The sequence below is a fragment of the Jaculus jaculus genome, chromosome 14 (genome assembly GCF_020740685.1).
Source record: "Jaculus jaculus isolate mJacJac1 chromosome 14, mJacJac1.mat.Y.cur, whole genome shotgun sequence".
NCBI lineage: Eukaryota > Metazoa > Chordata > Mammalia > Rodentia > Dipodidae > Jaculus > Jaculus jaculus.
Window position 1 is genome coordinate 85,097,058 of NC_059115.1, and position 23,319 is coordinate 85,120,376.

Sequence of the window (23,319 nt, forward strand, 5' to 3'; positions counted from 1 at the left end):
TAAGGTTGCAAGTAAATGACCTAATGCTTCATCTTCTAGCGTTGGAAAAATAAGAACAAGGCAAACCAAAAATCAGTAGACGGGAAGAAATAATAAAGATTAGGGCAGAAATTAATGAAATACAAACAAACAAACAAAAAAAAACAATCCAAAGAATTAATGAAACAAAGAGTTGGTTCTTTGAAAGGCTAAACAAGATTGATAAACCCTTAGCAAATATGACCAAAAGAAAGAGAGAAGAGATACAAATTAAGAAAATCAGAGATGGAAAAAGTAACATCACAACAGATTCCAGAGAAATTCAAAAAATCATAGGGACATACTATAAAAGCATATACTCCACAAAGTATGAAAATCTGAAAGAAATGGATGATTTCCTTCATTTATATGACATACCTAAATTAAATCAAGATGAGATTAATCACTTAAATAGACCTATAACAAGCATGGAGATCCAAACAATTATGAATAATCTCCCGACTAGAAAAAGCCCAGGCCCAGATGGATTCCCTGCTGAATTTTACCAGACCTTCAAGGAAGAGGTAACACCATTGCTTCTTAAGCTTTTCCAGGAAATATAAAAGGAAGGAATTCTACCAAACTCCTGCTATGAAGCCAGCATCACCCTGATACCAAGACAAGGCAAAGATAGAACAAAAAAAGAAAATTATAGACCAATCACCCTCACGAACATTTATGCAAAAATTCTCAACAAAATATTGGCAAACAGAATACAAGCATATATCAAAAAGATCATTCACCCTGACCAAGTAGGCTTTATCCCAGAGACGCAGGGATGGTTCAATATATGCAAATCTATAAATGTAATACATTAATGGGTTGAAGGACAAAAATCACATGATCATCTCATTAGACACAGAGAAAGCATTCGACAAAATCCAACATCCCTTCATGATAAAAGTGTTACAGAGACTGGGAATAGAAGGAACATATCTCAATATAATAAAAGCTATTTATGACAAGCCTACAGCCAACATATTACTAAATGGGAAAAAACTGGAAGCTTTTCCACTTAAATCAGGAACAAGACAAGAATGTCCACTGTCCCCACTTTTATTTAATACAGTTTTGGAAGCTTTAGCCATAGCAATAAGGCAAGAGACACACATAAAAGGGATACAAATTGGAAAGGAAGAGATCAAGTTATCATTATTTGCAGATGACATGATTCTCTACATCAAGGACCCTAAAGACTCTACTAGCACACTGTTAGAGCTGATCAAAACCTACAGCAATGTAGCAGGATACAAAATAAATACACAGAAATCAGTAGCCTTTATATATGCTAACAACAAACACACAGAGGATGAAATCAGAGAATCACTCCCATTCACAATTGCATCCAAAAAATAAAGTACCTTGGAATAAACCTAACCAAGGAAGTAAAGAATCTCTACAATGAGAACTTTAAAACACTCATGCAAGAAACTGCAGAAGACACTAGAAAGTGGAGAAACATCCCTTTTTCCTGGATTGGAAGAATCAATATTGTGAAAATGGCAATCTTACCAAAAGCAATCTACACATTTAATGCAATCCCTATCAAAATTCCAAAAGCATTCTTCATGCAAATAGAAAAAAACAATCCAAAAATTCATTTGGAATCACGAAAAACCTCAAATATCTAAAATAATACTGAGCAACAAAAATAAGGCCGGTGGAATCACCATACCTGATTTTAAACTATACTACAGAGCCATAGTAACAAAAACAGCATGGTACTGGCACAAAAACAGACATGTAGATCAGTGGAACAGAATAGAGGACCCAGATGTAAGTCCAGGTAGCTATAGCCCCCTGATGTCCAATAAAAATACGAAAAATACTCATTGGAGAAAAGACAGCCTCTTCAGCAAATGGTGTTGGGAAAACTGGATTTATATTTGTAGAAGGATGAAAATAGATTCTTCTCTCTCTCCATGCACAAGAATTAAGTCCAAATGGATTAAAGACCTTAACATCAGACCTGAAACTCTGAAACTGCTAGAGGAAAAAGTAGGGGAAACCCTTCAACATATTGGTCTTGGCAAAGACTTTCTGAATACAACCCCAATTGCTCAGGCAATAAAACCACAGATTAATCACTGGGACCTCAGGAAATTACAAAGATTTTGCACTGCAAAGGACACAGTGAAAAAAGCAAAGAGGCAACCTACAGAATGGGAAAAAATCTTCGCCAGCTAGATATCTGATAGAGGATTAATATCTAGGATATACAAAGAACTCAAAAAGTTAAATAATAAGGAATCTAACAAGCCAATCAAAAAATGGGCTATGGAGCTAAATAGAGAGTTCTCAAAGGAAGAAATACGAATGGCATATAAGCATCTAAAAAAATGTTCTACGTCACTAGTCATCAGGAAATGCAGATTAAAACTACATTGAGATTCCATCTCACTCCTGTCAGATTGGCCACCATCATGAAAACAAATGATCATAAATGTTGGCGGGGATGTGGAAAAAAAGGAACCCTTCTACACTGCTGGTGGGAATGCAATCTGGTCCAGCCATTGTGGAAAACAGTGTGGAGGTTCCTAAAACAGCTAAAGATTGATCTACCATATGAACTAGCTATAGCACTCCTAGGCATATATCCAAAGGACTCATCTCATTTCCTTAGAAGTACATGCTCAACCATGTTTATTGCTGCTCAATTTATAATAGCTGGGAAATGGAATCAGCCTAGATGTCCCTCAACTGATGAGTGGATAATGAAGATGTGGCACATTTATACAATGCAGTTCTACTCAGCGGTAAAGAAAAATGAAGTTATGAAATTTGCAGAAAAATGGATGGACCTGGAAAATATTATACTAAGTGAGGTAACCCAGGCCCAGAAAGCCAAGCGCCACATGTTCTCTCTCATATGTGGATCCTAGCTACAGATGATTGGGCTTCTGCGTGAGAATGAAAATACTTAGTAGCAGAGGCCAGTAAGGTAAAAAGGAGACATAAAGGGTAGAGAAAGGAAGGGAGGAGGATACTTAATAGGTTGATATTGTATATATATAATTACAATGATTGTAATGGGGAGGTAATATGATGGAGAATGGAATTTCAAATGGGAAAGTGTGGGGGTGGGGAGGGAGGGAATTACCATGGCATATATTTTATAATCATGGAAAATGTTAATAAAAAATTAAAAAAAAAAAACACAAGTAAGAAAGAAAAAGAAAACCGGTTTAGAGCCCAAGCCAAGTTACCTACAGCTGACGTCATCTCTCTGAGAAATGGGCCTCGGTTATTGAATACCAAGTTGCAGAGGTGGCTTGTTACAGCAGCCTCACCAAAACGGGTACACCCACGTCCACTGGTGAACATTATTGCGCGCTACCTTTACCTGTGCTGACCTATGTTGCGGAATGTCTTCTAACTTGTGGCAGACATGTCAGGCCGACATCTCAGGCCTTGTACCAAAGAGGATGGCAACTGAGGTGGGGACCAGAAATCCAGGACTTGGAACGTGGACGCTGGTAAAGCATAGCAGCTGCATCCTAAACAGCGCGACGCTGCTGCACCTTACAAGGACCTTGGCACACAAGCGCGTGCCCACAGGCCCATGGTGAGAGGGAGGCCCCGCCCCGCCCCCCGCCCCGCCCCGCCCCCCGCCCCGCCCCCTCCTCGCCCCGCCCCAGAGGCGTCTTCAGGCGGGCACGGGGGCTTCCGCCAGGACGACACGTCTGCTCGGACCCCAGAGGCGACGCTGCTTCGCGGACCGGCGACCCTCTGGCTTCGGAGGCGCCGCTCGCGGTGAGTGAGGGCGGGCGCGGCGCGCCGCGGTGGGACCTGAGGCCCCGGAGGCTGTAGACCAGGCCTCCCGCCACGGGGAAGCTTCGGCCCTGCTCCGGAGGCCAGGCCCGGTGCGCGCCTTTCATGGATTCGCTGGAAGAAGGAAGCCGCCGCCACCTCCGGTTCTTCCTTGACAGCCAGACTTCCTAGCGCCCTACAGGGCTCGTCCTCAGACTGAGTCTTGGTACTGTTTCCATGGTAGAGGAACAAATCCCGCCGACCCGAGTCCCCATAGCCACTCCTCCGTCGAACTGTATACAAAAGGAAGACTGGACCTCAGAGATCAGCACTCTATTTTGCGTAAAGGTCAATTTAGGAAGTGAAAATGAACTTGGGGAGTGAGGGTCTTGGATCTGTTATTATCTTTTTTGATTTTTGTATTAAGAAGTCCCCGAGGGGATTCTTCAAGGTAGACTTTCTGCTGTATTGAATCAATTATTTATTTGCAAAAGGCGGGTGGGGGGGGGGGGCGATAGAGAGAATGAGAATGGGCAGGGCACTGTAGGGCCTGTAGCCACTGCAAACGAGTTCCAGATGCTCAGATGCTTGCACCACCTTGTGCATCTGCCTTTTAAATTATTATTATTTTTTTATTTTTAGTGACAACTTCCATAATTGCAAAGCATCTGGCTTTTTATGGGTACTGGGGAATCAAACCATAGTCATTAAGTATTTCAGGCAAGTACCTTAACCACTGATCCATATCTCTAGCCCCTTGAATTTTCTTTTATTTGTATTTTACCACCAAAATCTCCATGTGGGTTTGTCCGAGCAGTAAGTATGGTTAGTTCCTTTGCAGTTCATGCCTTAAGTTTCCATAGCCCTTGGGAGTCCAACAGTCAGATCATTTGCATCATCTCATTTCAGCCACTTTTAGAGACACATAATCTTACCATTTCTCTTGACAGATGGGGAGTTTGGGAATCAAGGAGTTGTAACTACAAAACATGCACCAAGCTCATTTCGTTGGATGCAATATCTCCACATGTCTGTCCTATGCCAAGGAGATGAATGCATTGAGCTCTAATCCCTCACATCTTCTATTTCCTATGGGTATAGAATCTTTTGCTTGGGCAGGGCCCATGTGACATTGAACGACCTCACACTTGCAATTCCTCCTAACCAGAGGTAGGATACTAAGCATGCAAATCTCCCAGGTGGTTCAGTGATGGGCTTCCCCTTGAGACTCTCCCCTCCACCTCCCATAGATATGACTGGTCTGACCCTGCCTGAGCTCATATGCCTGAGAGTCAAGAACTGTTTTATAAAGTTATTTTTATCTGTATACATCTTGCCACATATATACCCTCTATAAATACATTAATATATATACATGCTCTCCTAGTCGCTTTTTCCTTGGCTTTTATTGTTACTTCTTCCTCTCTCCCTCTTTTCAGATCTCCTGTCACTGCTTTGACCTATAGTTTCTCCTTCCTTATATCACTTCCCATAAATCTGTATAGATCGGGTTGGAGAGATGGCTTAGCAGTTAAGACATTAGCCTTCAAAGCCTAAGGACCCAGTACCCACCTAAGCCAGATGCATATGGTGGTGCATATATCTGTTCATTTGCAGTGGCTGGAGGCCCTGGCATGCCCATGCTCTCTCCTCTCCTTCTCAAATAAATGAAAATAAAATACTCATATTTTTAAAAATCTGTATGGATGGCCAGGCATGATGGTACACACCTTAATCCCAGCACTTGGGAGGTAGAGGTAAGAGGGTCACTGTGAGTTTGAGGCCTGCCTGGGACTACAGAGAATTTGCGGTCAGCCTAGGGTAGAGTGAAATCCTACCTTGAAAAATCAGCAACAAAAATCTGTACAGATAGTCCCTGACCTATAGATGATTCAGCATTGGATTTTGGGGCTTTTTGATGGTGAGAAAATGATGCATTCAGTAGAAATTATACTTTGAATTTTTGCTTTTGATCTTTTTCTGGCTAGCAGTATGTGGGGTAATGCCCTTGCAGGACAGGAGCATCCTGTCAGTCATGTGGCACAGTGTTCCTCAGCTAGGATGTTAGGTAGGTTAACTGTATTAAATGCATTTTCTGCTCATAGTATTTTAAGTTTATGATGTAGCCCCATCATAAGTAGATAAATATCTGTATCTTTGCTGCTGAGTCATTTGGCTTTGCCAACAAATGCCTTAATCACTAAGCCATCTCTCCAGCCCTGTATTTTTAACCCTAACCCTAACCCTAACTCTTATAAAGTTCTGGTACCATTTAATAATAATGATATGATGTACACAGTTTATCTCATCTTGCCTTTTTCCTTGAACAATTTCTCTCAGAACTCTTTAGTATCTCTAGAAGATATTTCCATTCTTTAAAAAATATTTTATTCATTTATTTATTTATTTACTTACAGAGAGAGAAAGAGAATGGGCATGCCAGGGACTCTAGCCACTGCAAATAAACTCCAGATGCATGTGCCACCTTATGCACCTGATATATATGGGTACTGGGCATTTGAACCTGGGTCGTTAAGCTTCATAGGTTAGTGCCTTAACTGCTGTGCCATCTCTCGATCTCTTTTTCTAGCTTCGGTAATTAGACCTGTTGGCTTTGTTACTGTGATGGATATAAAATGACACCTTGCTGTTGCTCTTATAACATTTCCCTGAACAAAATAGTTGTATGTATGTTCAAAATTTCCTGGCCATGTGAATTTGTTCTTAGGTCACTTGCCTACTCACATTCTTTGTCCATTTTCCTTTTATGTCTTTTTCATATCAACTTGCAAGAGCTCTTGGTATGCTTTGTTGTGACTGAAGAGTCTCCAAACCAGATGGTTGAGCCCAGGATTTCTTGTCTACACTCCAGAGGCAGCTGAAATATGTTCAGGAGTTGTCTTCTAGAGCTACAAAGGCAGTTAGGACTATGGCTCTTGGCTGCAGGGTGTCACTCTGGATGTAGAGTCTGAGCAGAAGATTGTATTGAGCCAGAACACAATCTAGGGTGGAGGATTGAGAAGGTGGGGCAGCTTTGTACCATGCTGTCTTCCACTGGTTAAGGCCTCCAATAGCAAAGGACTGCCCAGGCAGAGGATGTCCCTCCCTCTACCCCCTTTGGGGGCGGGGGGGTTGCAGCACTGTGCTGGCCAACATTTGTAGGTCTCTGATCAACAGCTCATTGTGGATGTAGACCACATCCTGGGATAGGGAATTACAGGCCAGCGCCAAGGGGGGAGAAAAAAAGATGAAAGAGAAACCAGAGAAATTTGAGGGGGTTTTTGTCTCACTCTCTCCAGGGCCCTTTGATTCAGGTGCTTCCCCTTAAGGATTTCCACCTTTTAGTCTGACTTCCAGGATATAGGATTCTATGGTACCAGTTTGATTTGGGTTCAATTTTGTGTCCTCCCCCTTTTCCCTTACCCCAAGCCCTACTTTCCCTATTGTTCAAGCCTTGAGATACTATTCAGATATGTCAGCAACTCAGGTTGATCCAGGTTAGGAACTGCATATGAGTGAGACCATGAAACAGTTATCTTTCTGTTATTGTGTGAGTTCACTTAGAATGGATCTGTTCCAAGTTCATCAATTTTTCTACAAATTTCAATGTGTCATTTTTTTTTCTCACTACTAAATAGAATTCCATCGTGTAGATATCCCACATCCTGCTTAACCATTCATCCAATGATGGGCACCTGGGTTGATTCCAATTTTTAGGTATTATGAACTAAGCAGCTATAAACACAATTGAGAAAATATCTCTGAACTGAGATATGGAGCTTTTAGGGTAAATGCCCAGTAAGGGAAAACAGGGTCTGTTGGTAACTCTGTATTCATCCTTTTCAGGAGTGTCCATATTGATTTCCATAGTGATTATACCAGTTTACATTCCCACCAACAGTGAATGAGTGTTCCTATTTCTCCACATCCTTACCATTTGTTTTTTCATTTGCTTTTTTAATGTTTGCTATCTTTATTGGGTTAAGGTAGAATCTCATAGTTGTTTTAATGTACATTTCCCTCATGGTTAGGGATGTTGAACATTTTCTTAAGTGTGTGTTAGCCATTTGTAATTCTTCCTCTGAGAACTCCCTGTTCAGTTCTCTGCTTCACCCTTGGAGTGGGTTGTTTGATTTTTTTTTTAATTGTTTAATTTTTTGAGTCCTTTGTAGATTCTAGATATTAGGCTTCTGTCAGTGACATAGCTGGCAAAGATTTTCTCCCATTCAGAGGGTAACCAACTGGCTCTGCTTATGGTATATTTATCTGTGCAGAAGCTTTTTAGCTTCATGTGATCCCATTGGTTGAGTGTTTGTTTAATTTTCTGGGCTACTGGGGTTTGTTCAGAAAGCCTTTTCCCGTCCTATTTCATGGAGAGTGTCTCCTGTTTTTTCTTCCAGTACTTGAAGCGTTTCAGGTCTTATATTGAAGTCTTTGATCCATTTCAACTTGATTTTTGTGTATGATGAAATGAGTGGGTCTAATTTCATTTTTATACATATGGTCATCCAATTTGCCCAACACCATCTGTTGAAGATGCTATCTTTTCTCCAGTCTACATTATTGGCACCTTTGTCAAAGATAAGCAGCTGTAGTTACTTGACCTAAGGTCTGGGTCTTCATTTCTGTTCCATTGGTCTATGTTTCTGTTTTTATTCCAGTACCATGCTGTTTTTGTCACTATGGCTTTGTAATATAGCTTTAGACCAGGTATAGTGATACTGCCAGAGGTATGTTTTTAAAAAATTTTATTTTTTTCATCTGTTAGAAATTTAATTCAAAACTTCATATGTGGGGCTGGAAAGATGGCTTAGTGGGTAAGGTGCTCATTTGAAAAGACAAAGGACCCAGATTCATTTTCCAGGTCCCACATAAACCAGAGTTGAAGGCTACCTTGAGACCACATAGTGAATCCCAGGTCAGCCTGAACTAGAGGGAAACCTTACCTCGAAAAACCAGAAAGAAAAGAAAGAAAAAAACAAAATTCAAATTCATATGTGGGCTTGGACAGATGGCCTAGAGGTTAAGGTATTTGCCTGCAAAGCCTAAGGACCCAGGTTTGATTCCCCAGTACCCACATAAGCCAGATGCACAAGGTGGCGCATGTGTCTCGAATTTGTATGCAGTGGTTAGAGGCCCTGGAAAGCACATTCTCTCTCTCTGCCTTTTCCTCCTAATAAATAAATTTTTTTTTTTTTTTTTTGAGGTAGGGTCTCACTCTAGCTCGGGCTGACCTGGATTTCACTATGTAATCTCAGGGTGGCCTTGAACTTACAGTGTTCCTCCTATCTCTGCCTCCCAAGTGCTTGGATTAAAGGTGTGTACCACCACGCTCAGCTAAAATAATTTTTAAAAGAAAAAGTGGACTTTGAAATGGCTAGGCTACCTCTTTGTCCTTTAAAACATTTTTTTAAATTCTTTTTGTTTGTTTTGATTTTTCAAGGTAGGGTCTTACTCTAGCTCAGTCTGACTTGTAATCCACTATGTAGTCTCAGGGAGGCCTCAAACTCATGGTGATCCTCTTACCTCTCTTCCTGAGTGCTGGAACTAAAGGCCATGACATCATACCAAATCCTACATTGAAAAATCCTGCTGGAGCTGAGCTGAAAACCTCCTCCATGTAGACTAGCTGACAGAAAGCTGGAAAAAGCTACGCTGCATGCAGTTCAATGGGAGAAAGAGAAGTCTCCAGTGAAGATACTCAACAGTGGACACTGCAAGCCTTATATTTGACCAGCCAGGCCAAATGAGCCAACGGTGCAATCGTGGCACGTCTGTTATGGGGGAAACCAACCACCCTCTAATTTGATTGGAGGCTCACTCCATGGGAGGGAATACATCCCCGATACTGAAAACCTACAACAGGGGTAGTCATGATCCCTAGAGTCTGTTTCTGTCTGGCTAAACATATATACTACGCTCACTAAACTGCCCAGTAAGTACTCCTCTTAATGTTCATGCCCATATATTAATCTTACTCTCTCTTTCCTGAAAATTTCATAATTATTTTTCTTTTCAGCTGAATAAAACTCTTATTGTGTAAATAAAAAACAAAAATAAATAAAAATAAAAATATTTTATTTTTATTTATTTATTTGACAGAGAAAGAGGGGAGAGAGAGAGAGAATGGGTGTGTCAGGGCCTCCAGCCACTGCAAACAAACTCCAGATGCATGTGCCCCCTTGTGCATCTGGCTAACCTGGATCCTTTGGCTTTGCAGGCAAACACCTTAGCCCAATGCCATCCCTCCAGCACCCCCCTTTTTTTTTTGCTGAGCATATGTTTGGATATCTGAGGCCTTCTGCCATTCCATATAAGTTTTGAGATCATATTTTCAGTCTCTGTGAAGAATGATGCTGGTACTTTTATTGGCATTGAAATAAATCTGTATATTGCTTTTAGTAGACTTGCCTATCCAGGAGCATGGGAGTGTGGGTTCCTGGGTCTTTGCTCTGGGGCCGGCTGTGGTACACCCAAAGGCGCCCAGGCAACTGGGGTGGGTCAATGCACAAAAGTAAAGGACTTTTGAGAGGAGTTTCAGTGAATAGCTCTCTCAGTTTATTGTCAGTGAAAATGGGTTTATAAGCATCTGAGGGTTTGGGGGGGACCCTAAGGGGATTGGACATATCAAGTTCATTTCTGATGCCTAATTAGCATATGGGGACATTCATTCTAGCATGTAGGCAATGGTGTGTGTGGGGGGGATCAGGTGATCTAGGGTCTCAGAAGGATGGGCTGTGTGAAGTCTGAAGGAGTTTCCTAGGCAACTGGCCAAAGGTTACAGGGCTATTGGCAAATCCTAAATTCAGGTGTGCTGGGCCTGGAGAGGGATTGGCCTCCTGTAGGCTGAGGCTCCTTAGCCATGCTTGGAAGGAAGCTCAGGCCCCTCTCATGAAAGCTCCAGCCTGTGCCTGGCAGTGCAACCAACATGGGAGGACTTTCCATCTTCTCATGTCCTCCTCTATTTCTTCCTTGAGTGTTTTGATGTTTTCGTTATATAGGTTTTTCACATCCTTGGTTAGTGTTATTCCAAGCTATTTAAATTTTTTGTTGCTATTGAAAATAGGACAGCCTCACTAATTTTTTTCTCTGTATATTTGCCCTTTGCATAGAGAAAAGCTATTGATTTTTTGTGCATTGATTTTATGTCCTGACACTTTGCTGAAGGAATTTATCACCTTTAGAAGTTTTGAGATGGACAGTTTTGGGTCAGTTATATAAAGGATCATGTCATCTGCAAATAGGGCTAACTGGACTTCTTCCTGTCCAGTTTGAATCAATTTTCTTTCTTTCTCCTGTCTTATTGCTTGGGCTAGTACTTTTAGTACTGTGTTGAAGAGCAGTGATAAGAGCTGGCACCCCTGTCTCATTCCCCATCTCAGTGAGAACTTCTTGAGTTTTTCCCAATTAAATACTATTTGGGCTTTAGGAACTTTATATATAGCCTTTATTGTGTTGAGATATAAACCCTCCATGCCTATTCTTTCCAGTGTTTTGATCATGGAGAAGTGTTGCTTTTTTGTCAGTGGCCTTCTCTGCATCAATTGACACGATCATGTGTTTCTTATGGTTCAGTCTATTTATATGGTATATTATGTTGACTGATTTCCATATGTTAAACCATCCCTGCATCCCTGGAATGAAGCTTGCTTGATCAAGGTGGATAGTACTTTTGATGTGTTGTTGAATTCGGTTTGTAAGGATTTTGTCCAGGATCTTTGCCTCTAAGTTCATTAGGGATACAGGCCTATAGATTTCTTTCCTTGTTGTATCTCTGTTTGGATTTGGTATTAGGGTGATACTAGCTTCATAAAAGGAGTTGAGGAGGATTCCCTGGTCTCTGATTATGCAGAACAGTTTGAGAATAATTGGTTTCAGTTCTTCAATGAAGGTTTGATAGAATTCAGCTGAGAAGCTATCCAGTCCTGGACTTTTCTTTTTGGGGAGGTTTTTGATTACTTTTTTAATCTCTATGGATGTGATAGGTTTGTTTAGGAGATTAATCTGTTCTGAGTTTAGTTTTGGTAGGTGGTATTCATCCATTTCTTCCAGATTATTTAATTTTGTAGAGTAGAGGTTTTGGAAGTATGCCCTAATGATTCTTCCAATTTCATTGATGCCTGCTGTGATCTTTCCTTTTTCATGCCTGATTTTGTTAATTTGAGACTTTTTTTTTTTTTTTGATCAATTTGGCCACAGGTTTGTCAATCTTGTTTATTTTTTCAAAGAACCAGATCTTTGTTTCATCAATTTCTTAAATTGTTTTTTAGTTTCCAATTAATTAATTACTGCTCTAATCTTGATTATTTCCATCTGGAACTCTTTGGGTTGGATTCTTCTTGTTTTACCAGCATCTTTAGGTAGACAGTCAGGTTATTGATTTGGGCTCGCTCTGATTGTAATGAAGGCATTTAGAGCTATGAATTTTCTGTTTATGACTGTCTTCATTGTGTCTCATAAGTTTTGGTAGGTTGTGTTTTCATTATCATTCAATTCTAGGAATTTTACAATTTCTTTTTTGATTTTTTTTCCATGACCCATTCATTGTTTAAAAGTGTGTTGTTTAGTCTCTAGGAACTTGTGGAATTCTTGGTGTCTCTTGTTAATTTCTAGCTTTAAAGCATTGTGATCTGACATGACACAGGGAGTTACTTCAGTTTTCCTGCCTTTATGAAAGCATGCTTTATGGCCTAATATAGCTCAATTTTGGAGAAGGTTCTGTAGGATGCTGAGAAGAATGTGTAGTCTGTAGAGTTGGGGTGGAAAGTTCTGTAGATATCTGTTAGGTCTAGTTGACCTATGATGATATTGAGCTCTATTATTTCCATGTTGATTTTCTGCTTGGATGATCTGACTATTGATGATAGTGGAGTATTGAAGTCTCTGACTATGATGGTGTTGGTATTTATTTCTGTTTTGTTGTTGAGTAGACTTTGTTTTATAAACTGTGGTGCAGCTGTGTTTGGGGTATACATATTTATGATTGTGATACACTCATGTTGGATCATTCCCTTGATGAGTAAGAAGTGGCCTTCTTTGTCTGTTTAAATTATTTTTGGTTTGAAGTCTATTTTATCAGATATTGATATAGCAGCACCCACTTGTTTTTTTATTTCCATTTACTTGGAATGTCTTTTTCTAACCTTTCACCCTGAGGAGGTGGGTTTCTTGAAGACAGCAGATAGAAGGGTCCAGTTTTTTGATTCATCCTGATAACCTGTGTCTTTTGATGGGTAAGTTAAGACCATTAATATTTAAGGTTATTACTGTTAGGTTTGAATTAAGGTGCTTTCTTGTGTTTTTTACTATTTTGAACCTGGTCTTTTTTTTTTTTTTTTTCTTTTCTTTTCTTTTAAGGTAGGGTTTCACTCTAGCTCAGGCTGACCTGGAATTCACTATGTAATCTCAGGGTGAGCCTGGTCTATTTTGGTTATTATGATCTTCTTGTTGGCTCTTAAGATTGGTTGTTTGAAGCCGGGCATGGTGGCGCACGCCTTTAATCCCAGCACTTGGGAGGCAGAGGCAGGAGGATCGCCGGGAGTTCGAGGCCACCCTGAGACTACATAGTGAATTCCAGGTCAGCCTGAGCCAGAGTGAGACCCTACCTTGAAAAACCAAAAAAAAAAAAAAAAAGATTGGTTGTTTGGATGTTCTATATGGAGTATTCCCTGAAGTATTCTCTGTAGGTTTGGCTTTGTGTTCATATAATCACAGAGTTGACTTTCTTTTCATGGGAAGTTTTTCTTTTACCATCTATTATGAGGGGTACTTTTGTTGGGAAGAGTAGCTTGGGTTGGAAGTCATAGTTTTTCAGACTTTGAAGTGTTTCATTCCAGTTTCCATTGAGAAATCTGATGTAATTCTAATGGGAATGCCTTTGTATATTGTGAATTGTTTCTCTCTTGCTACTTTTAACACTCTCTTTGTTTTCATTGTTAAGAGTTTTAACTATGATATGTCTTGGAGAGTTTCTTCTTTCGTCCTGTCTGTTTGGTGTTCTGTGGGCTTCTTGTATCTGGATGGGCCTCTCTTTTGAGAGATTTGGAAAATTTTCTTGAATAATTTTGTTAAATATATTCTCTATGCCTCTGGCCTGGATTTCCTCTCCTTCTGGTATACTCATGATCCAGATATTTGGTCGTTTTAGGGTGTCCCACAGTTTCCTCGTATTCTGTTCACTTGATTTTGCGAACTTGGCAAAGTTTTTGACCTCTTGCTAAATTTCTTCTGTCTTGTCTTCCAGGTTAGAGGTTCTGTCTTCCATGTGAGTAACTCTCTTGTTGAAGGGTTCTAGAGAGGTTTTTATTATTTCTATTTGACTCTTGGTTTCTGTTGTCTTATTTTGCATCATGTCCATCTCTTTTTTGAGGTACGATTTCAGTTCGAGTTCTGATTTTCTTGATGCTTTCTGGAGTTCATTTTTGCATTTGGTCAAGTCTTCATTAAGCTTAATAAATCAGTTGTTGATCTCTTCCATTTCTTGACTTACCTTCAATTTATTCATATCTCTTGGGAAGGTTCTAACATTTTCTTCAATCAAGTTAAGCCTACTATCAAAAGCTGAACACTCTAGGAGACAAATCTGTTCAATTTCATTGATACGATTGTTGGTTCTTTGATGGTTTGCTTCCAGTTCAGCGATTTTTTTTTTTAATCAGAGTCTCATTGGTTGTTATGTTTTCATTTTGGGAATGAATTTCTATTGATCTCTCTTTGATTTCATTGGAGGCATCCATTGTAGAACTAGGCATCCTTGGTGGAAATCTCTTAGTTTTCTGACTTTTGTTGGCTTTTTTGCATTATTGTCTACCCATTTTAGGAAGACATTTTGTTTTATTGAGGGAGAAGCAAGTGTTTGTCCTTTGGCCCATCTTAACTAGAAGGCCCCTTTGTATTTACTAACCATATGTATAAACCATAAAAATCTTCCTTAAAAGTATTCTATAACCTTCTTCCATATAATCCCATTTTTGAGATTTCAACCATTTAATAAAATAAATCTCTTGAAGAAATGTAGAATGTAATTTTTATAAACCTCTTGAATAACCCTACTTAGAATGTATGTAGCCATTTTTTAATGTTAGAGAAGGCCTGATACTTCTTTTTGATGATTATAATATATATGTGTGTGTGTGTGTGTATTATTTAGAGAGAGTGAGAGAGAGAGAGAGAGAGAGAGAGAGAGAGAGAATGAGAATTGGTGTGACAGGGCCTCAGCCACAGTACTCAAACTACAGACGCTTGCGCCACCTAGTGGGCATGTGCGTCCTTTCCATACCAGCTTTATAAATACACACAAAAATCAGTTAGGTAGCTGGAGAGACTGCTCAGTGGTTAAAGGCTGTTGTTTGCAATGCCTGACAGCCTGGGTTCAATTACTCAGTACCCACATAAAGCCAGGTGGCTATTTGTTTGCAGTTGCAGGAGATGCTGCACACCCATACAGACTCATACACATGGATGTGCAAATACATAAAATTTAAAAAATCAATTAAAGCTTACTAGTATATCACCAACTACCACAAAACAGAGAATGACAAAGCTAATATAATATGTACTATGGCGTGAAAATGATATACAGTTGGGCTGGAGATGGCTCAGCAATTAAAGGCACTTGCTTGCAAAGTGTGTCCACACGGGTTCAATTCCCCAGTACCCACATGAAGCCAGATGCACAAAGTGGCACAAGCATCTGCCCATAGTGTCTGTCTGCTCACAGATTAAAAATATATATATTTTAAGATTTACATAGGGTAAATGTGAGATAATAAGTGGATGAGTAAAGGAGGGGGCAGGGATAGGGAATATGGAGGAAGAAGTCAGTGTAGATAAATGAAAGGAAAAGAAGAGTAGATAAAGCTTTGGAAGGGGCAGAGGAAAGATCAAAATTTTAGAAAATGGAACAAGGTTTTCCAATAATGAGAAAATATTTAGTTAACACTGAATAAATATAAGAATAGGAATTAAAGAAATCTTGAGGTTTTTGTGAGGGTTGGGGAAATTTCAAGGTAGAGTCTCTCTCTAATCCAGGTTTACCTGGTGTGATGGTTTGATTCAGGTGTCCCCTATAAACTTAGGTGTCATGAATGCTAGGTTACCAGCTGACAGAGATTTGGGAAATATCGCCTCCTGGAGGGAGTGTATTGTTGGTGGTGGGCTTATGGGTGTTATACAGTTTCCCCATGCTAGTATTTGGCACACTCTCCTGTTCCTGTTGTCCACCTTATGTGGGTCAGGGTGTGATGTCCACCCTCTGCTCATGCCATCGTCTTCCCTGCCATCATGGAGCATCCCCTCAAGCCTGTAGGCTAAAATAAACCTCTTTTTCCCACAAGCTGCTCTTGGTTGGGTGATTTCTACCAGCAATGCAAACCTGACTGCAATAGTAAAGTGGTACCAAGGAGTGGGATTGCTGCTAGTCACCTGACTGTGGCTTTGGCCTTTAGGAGCTGATTTTCAAGAAGAATGTGGAAGGATTTGAAAGCTTGGCCTAAGAGATGCCTTGTAGTGCTGTAAGTACAGCTTGATGGACTATTCTGGTCAGAGTTGAAAGACCTGAATATAGTAAGAAGTAATGACTGTGAGGTTTGGATTATGAGGGTGAGAAGGAGATTTGCTTGGACTGGGCTAGCAGTTCGAGTGAGAACCTTGCTGTTATGCCCGTGACCTGAGAAGTTGTGCAGGGTTGCTTTGCGTAGAAATGAACTAGTGTGAGTAGAGGGATATGGCACAGGAGAAAAAAATTCTTTGGGTGAACTGCTGCTCGTTAGCTGCAATTGAGAGATTACAACTTTTGATATTGGGCCAGCTGACCTGCACTGGGCAACAGGAAGAGTGTAGACTCTTTTAAAGGGGCTTGAGTGCTCAAGGAGTGTCCTGTTCTTCAAAGTCTGCTTTATTCCCACCACCTGGATTAACACATTGACACCCTACCTGTTTATTATGGAGTTTAAGAAATGCAGGAGAGAGCCAGGCGTGGTGGCGCACGCATTTAATCCCAGCACTTGGGAGGCAGAGGTAGGATCACCATGAGTTCGAGGCCACCCTGAGACTACATAGTGAATTCCAGGTGAGCCTGGGCTAGAGTGAGACCCTACCTCGAAAAACCAAAAAAAAAAAAAAAAAATGCAGGAGAGAGGGTCATTGAGTTTGCAACATGGTCTTGTGTTTTGGAAATGACCATGGGCAGTGTGAAGCAGGTTTGCTGGATACCTGCATGGAGACCCCATGGGGCCATGAGGTTGAACTGTGGGTTGTAGTGGAGACCCTGTGGAGAAGATGCTGGGACGACGAGATGGTTGCCAATGAGAGCTGCCAAGATGAAGTTTCCAGGACTGTGAGTAACTTAGCTGGAGGGGCAGAATTGGAATTCCACAGACTTGTTGCTGGTCAGAATTATTGGACTTGGATATTTGTTACTGGCTAGTTATTGGACTTGGAGCTACAGAATTTGATATTTTCCCTGTTTATATCTTGTGGTGTTTGAATGTTTCTTTGCTATGGCTGATGACATCTTTTGCAGTGTGAATGTTTAATTCTGTGCGATTATGGGTTTTTTTGAGGATATTTTTGTTATTAGGGCTCAGTTAAAAGATCTTGGACTATGTGGATATTTGAACGTCATTGGGATTGATAAAAACTATGGGGACTTTTAAAGTTGGACTGAATGCATTGTATTTTACATCAATTATGGATATCAGTTTATGGAGGCCAGGGGTGGAATGTGGTGGTTTGATTCAGGTGTCCCCCATAAACTTAGGTGTTCTGAATGCTAGGTTACCAGCTGATATAGATTTGGGAACTGACACCTCCAGGAGGCAGTGTATTGTTGGCGGTGGGCTTATGGGTGTTATAGCCAGTTTCCCCATGCTAGTGTTTGGCACACTGTCCTTTTCCTGTTCACCTTATGTGGGTCAGGGGGTGATGTCCACCCTCTACTCATGGTATTGTTTTCCCTGCCTGCCAATCAAGCTTCCTCTCAAGCCTGTAAGCCAAAATAAACCTCTTTTTCCCACAAGCTGCTCTTGGTTGGGTGATTTCTACCAGCAACGCAAACCTGACTGCAACACTTTGAACTCATTATATAGTCTGGTGGCCTCGAAATCACATAGATCCTCCTACCTCAGCCTCCCAAATGCTGGGACTAAGGGCATGTGCCTCCATGCCCAGCTTACTCATATTTTTGTTTAAACAATAAGTACTAGTAAAAGAAAAGGGAGCCAGAAAAGAATGAAGGTTTGCTCAATAATGAAAAGCCAACAAAATCAGATAAATGTATATATAAATCTGGTTGTGGTGATACATGCCTTCTTTAATCCTAGCACTCAAGAAGCTGAGGTGGAGGATCACATTGAGTTTGGGGCTACAGAGAGTTCCAGGTCAGCCTGGGCTCTAGTGAGACCCTACCTTGAAAAAACAAAAAAGAATTTTAAAGTAAAAATAGGTTCAGAAAACTATAATGCATCTATAACAAGACCTTTAGCAACAGAATTGAAAGCATACACCAAGTGTTCTTATAGCAGCTTTTTCTGGGCTCATCTTTGTCGCTAGCCATCCCCACTTTTACTTGAGAGTCTGGAACTTGATGCTGGCAGTTAGCAGTCACTGGCTAGCTTGGTGGCACTGGTTTGTTCACCAGGGTCTTGATGCTCCCTGAGTGATTCCTCAGAAGAGCTCTGGGAGTTGCCAAATGTACTCATTCTTTTTAAAAATTCAAAGAAAGTTTGTTTAGATTCATGCATTTAGTCCTTTGTAAACTTATTTGCTGAAGGGCAAATGTCACCTTCTTCAAAAGTATTATATTTATTTATTTGAGAAAGAAAGAAGCAGAGAGAGAGTGGGCACGCCAGGGCATCCAGCCACTGCAAACAAACTTCAAGCGGATGCACCACCTTGTGCATCTGGCTTACATGGGTCGTGGGAAATTGAATCTAAGCCATCCCTGCAGCCCAAATGCTACCTTTATACTCCTTTTTGGGCAGGTTATTGTAGTAGTTAACTGTCTTCCTAGTAAAGACTATGCAGTGATAGTTGTCATATTACATTTGAATTTTTTTTTTCTTTTATTCAGGAAAAACACAGGAGCGCCAAAGATTACAGATAGTAGGCTATATAGAGCTTTTCAGTTGGGGGAAGGTGAGGAAGGGAAGGAACTCCTTTGTTTTTTAGTCATTTCACTTAGCTAGATGTGAGACCAGAACAGTGACTAGATGACCTGAGAGATAAGGGGGCACGAAACCTAGACCTGGTGCATTGCGATAGGCAAGGAAAGGCTAATGCCTGGGTGTTCCTTGACTAATGTGGATGACCTACTTCCTTATGTCTCTGTCACCATCCTGCTGTGACTCCATTTTGTCCTGACCTAACCATGAGGAATTAATTGAACGTGGGTTTGCAAGCAAGTATCTTTAACCACTGAGCCATCTCTGCAGCCCAAGAAAGCTTAGTGTACTTGGTAAACATGTTATATAATTGGATTCATTTGCTTCAAAAGAGAATTCCTAATCTTAATGTTGAATATTGAGAAAGAAACCCATATCTCCATAGGATTTGTATTCCGTGGGAGGCCATTTTGTATTCAACAACATGTGTAGGAGTTGTATGTGTATAATAGTAATTATTATTACTGCTCTCCCCTCTGGATTCAGACACTGCAGAAGAAATGAGGAGTGAAGAGACCGTGACCATGGAAAGAAGCATGAGGCCTGAGGACGCTGCAGGGTTGTCCGTGGCAGCGCAGTACTCGGAGGCCTGGGGGTACTTTCATCTGGCTCCAGCACACGCAGGGCACCCGTCCGGCACCTGGGCCACCTGCCGGCTATGCGGGGAGCGGGTGGCCCGTTCCCGGGACTTTCAGGCTTGGACCTTGGCTCTGTGGAGGCACCTGAGCAGCATGCATGGGCCGGAGCTGGAGAAGGGTGGTGCTAAGCGCTCACCACCCGCCGCGCCCTGCCCGCCAGCGCCCAGCCCCGTGGCGGCCCCAGAGGGTGTCTGGGCACACTTGCTGGAGCAGATGAGTGCCTTGATGGTACGTGGCAGCCAAAGGGAGCGGGAGCTGGAGCGGCGTGAGGCGGCCCTGGAGCAGGGTGAGCGCGCCCTGGAACACCGACGCCAGGCTCTGCAGCAGGAGGAGTGCGCCCTGGCCCAGGAGCGTCGCAAGCTGAGGGCAGAGCGGGAGGCACTGCAGGTGCGGCTGCAGGAGCTGAACCTACTGAAGGGCTCCCGAGTCGGGCCCGTTGCGCCATCCTCTCCCCAACCACCGCCTCTTAAAGAAGACCCCGAAGACAGCTATGACTGCATCGTCACAAAGATCTTGCTATAAGTGGAAGGATGCTCCCTCAGCCAAGGTGGAAGGTCCTCCAAGTATGGGGCAGCGACCAGAGCAGAATCATGGCCCACTGTTCACCAACTGCAAGGCCTTCCATGCCCTGCCTGGGCGGAACAGAAGGAACCACCCCCTCCCCAGTGCCTCAGAAGTTCCTCTGGTTCTACGCTGTAGGCCTATGATGGTCCGTTCAATTTATTGGCGACACTAGGAGAAACCAAAGAGCTTCATCAACTCATGCCATGCCATTTAAAGCGATGGCTTTGAAAGCACTGGTTCTCTACACGCCAAAGACTCATGACACCAAGTGTCTATATACGTGCCAGCTCAAGGGAGAAGGGCATAGAACTGGATTGTGTTGTTTTGTTTTACCCACGAAAAGTTTTACATGTTTCCTAATGATTAATCTTTGCTCAACACCAAGTTTGGAAAAAGAGGATTTTTAGTTTCTATGACGATTCTATCCCCTCATCTTTTAGATGGACCTCACCCCCTTTTTGCTCCCCTCGTCCTACATTGCTTACCCAAGGCCTTGTGAAATTTTACTTAGGTCATCCTTTTTTCCCTGCTTCAGTGCAGGACTGTCTTCCCTAACTGCCTTACATTAACTGCCACCTGACTAGCAAAGCATGACCCATCTACTGTCACTATAGGAAGAGCAGTTCATTCCTTCCCCACATCTTCACAAATTTCGGGGAACCAGAGAAGAAGTCTAAGGCCTCCAACCATGTTTTTCATGCTCATGCTATTCCTCTACCATAGTACCTGGTGTTCCCTCACTCCATCACTCTTCTATTTGGTCTCATTCCCTCTCTCTCCCCAGCAATGCTGATTCCAGGGCTTTCAGCCCTGAAGGAAGATCAAGTAGTTGCCTGTACTTCCTTCCCAGGGTTCACTTATTCAGTACAGGCCATTTCCATACAGCTCAGAGCTCTGGCCTCTCCCAAAGACCAAACAGGAGTTTTTGAGCCTTTAGTTTACTTCCTCTTCAGTCCCTCCCAAGTAGTTTTTTCTTAGGCCTTTGTTCTCAAATTCTTTTTTTAAATGCCAAGCATCCAGAAGTGAAAAATTAATACAATGAAAAAGGCTGCAACATTTTGAATATATTTTTGTTTATTTACATTTTTCTCCCCCTCATTTTATTTCTACAAAATAGTGCACTTACCTTCCTATGTTAATCTTCAAGACCCATTTATCATTCATCTGGTTTTTTTATTTTCCCATTACTGTCTTTGTCCACTTCACCCAACAAGTCAGTCCCAGCTCTGTCTTGGCTGTGTACCCTAGCTCTGCCTTCTACTAAGCTGGAGTACAGCTATGTGTTACAGCAACTGCTTAACATAAATGAGGTCTTGTCTTAGATTGGATTCCCACCACTAGTGAGAGATATAGAGGAATCCCCCACCCATTTTATTAGGCCATGCATTTAGCTATTCTTGGGTTTTCCCTGCTTACAGGCTCCCCTGCCCCCCACCCCCGACTTCTAGCATTTTATATCTCATGATCCTGAAGCCTAAGAACAGACCATCTAGGAGCATATGGTTATTTGGGCACTTGCATTACCCCACCCCACCAGACCTAAGCCCTTGAGTAGTCTACTTACCCTTCAACTTCCACAATGCCTTGTAAATAATGGCTGTTCAATTAATATCTAAGACATCAAATCTAGTGGATTTTTTTGTTAATTTGTAATTAGTAATATAATTCTCCATTTACCTTTGATTCTTGGAGTAAAATTCCTAACAGGAAAAAAAAAAAAAGCCTAAATAAAAGTAGCAATGAGGGCTGGAGAGATGGCTTAGCGGTTAAGCGCTTGCTTGTGAAGCCTAAGGACCCCGGTTCGAGGCTTGGTTCCCCAGGTCCCACGTTAGCCAGATGCACAAGGGGCCCACGCATCTGGAGTTCGTTTGCAGAGGCTGGAAGCCCTGGCGCGCCCATTCTCTCTCTCTCCTTCTATCTGTCTTTCTCTCTGTGTCTGTTGCTCTCAAATACATACATAAAATTAATTAATTAATTAGTTAATTAAAGAAAAGTAGCAATGAGGGCTGGAGAAATGGCTTAGCGGTTAAGTGCTTACCTGTGAAGCCTAAGGACCCCAGTTCGAAGCTGGATTCCCCAGGACCCAAATTAGCCAGATGTACAAGGGGGCACACACATCTGGAGTTCGTTTGCAGTGGCTAGAAGCCCTGGCGTGCCCATTCTCCCTCTCTATCTGCCTCTTTCTCTCTCTGTCACTCTCAAATAAATAAATAAAAATGAACAAAAAATATTTTTTAAAAAAGTAGCAATGAGTTCTGGAAGTTCTTTAGTTAACAAAGCTTTTTTTAGAGCTGGTTATTAGTCTGTTTGGCTTAACTCCAACTGTTCTGACATATTCTCATATATATAATATAATGTTTTTTTTTCAAGGTAGGGTTTAACTCTAGCCCAGGCTGACCTGGAATTCACTCTAGTCTTAGGGTGGCCTGGAACTCATGGCAATCCTCCTATCTCTGCCTCCTAAATGTTGGGATTAAAACCACGCCCGGCTTCAAGAATGATCAAGATGAGAAAGCTGCAAGTAACCCAATCATGCAGGGCCCTAGGGGTCAGGAGTTTGTTTTCTGCCCTCAGAGTTAATGGGACACCAAACACAAGCAGTTAAAGGTGCTTTCTTGCAAAGCCTTCCAGCCAGGGTTTGACTCTCCAGTACCCACGTAAAGCCAGATGCACAAAGTGGCACATATGTGTGGAGCTCGTTTGGAGTGATAGGATGCTCTGTAGTACCTATTCTCTCTCCCTCTCTCTTGCTCTCAAATAATTTTTAAAAAACTATAAATTAGCAAATTTATACAACACAAACTACTATTTTAGCTGTTACATGTAAAACATTAAGCATAATGCAAATAGTACATCACTCATATTATGCTTCAGAATAAGGAGAAGCTCACAGACATACTGCTTACTTTTATAGCTTACAAATTGGTTAAATGCATGTTTTCTCTTGTTATTTGACAGGACAGATAAAATCCTTATTTTACAGGTGGAAACAGATCCAAACATTATTCAGTACATTAACCACTACATAGTATAGCCCTGAGACTTTAGATCTACAAAGGGGATGAATAATGCAAATATTACTTATATTTCAATTTTTTAGCCAAAAAAAAGGTCTGTGAAAAATCTTATCTCAAATGTAGACTGAAAGTGGGAAATATTTCAGACAGTCATTATACTAACATAGTGAG

At 41.5% G+C, this 23,319-nt stretch overlaps 1 protein-coding gene and 1 non-coding gene across 3 annotated transcripts; both read left to right on the forward strand.

The window, feature by feature from the left end:
• Positions 1–3,655: 3,655 nt before the first annotated feature.
• On the forward strand, positions 3,656–21,852 carry Zbed3 (zinc finger BED-type containing 3). 2 transcript variants are annotated; one of them, XM_045134487.1, is made up of 2 exons: positions 3,656–3,771; positions 19,416–21,852. In XM_045134487.1, exon 2 carries the CDS (start codon positions 19,430–19,432, stop codon positions 20,087–20,089), a length of 660 nt encoding a protein of 219 aa, XP_044990422.1. In that variant the 5' UTR covers positions 3,656–3,771; positions 19,416–19,429; the 3' UTR covers positions 20,090–21,852. The 2 variants fall into 2 exon arrangements, with proteins under 2 accessions (XP_044990422.1, XP_044990423.1); XM_045134488.1 differs by lacking the exon at positions 3,656–3,771 and adding an exon at positions 9,585–9,703.
• LOC123454981 lies at positions 6,777–6,927 on the forward strand. The gene has a single exon (XR_006633617.1). It is a non-coding gene; the product is annotated as a small nucleolar RNA SNORA47 (small nucleolar RNA).
• Positions 21,853–23,319: the final 1,467 nt, after the last annotated feature.

What these genes read in the sequence shown, in the direction of transcription:
- Zbed3 (XM_045134487.1), top strand. Translation starts at nt 19,430, where the DNA reads ATGAGGAGTGAAGAGACCGTGACCATGGAAAGAAGCATGAGGCCTGAG.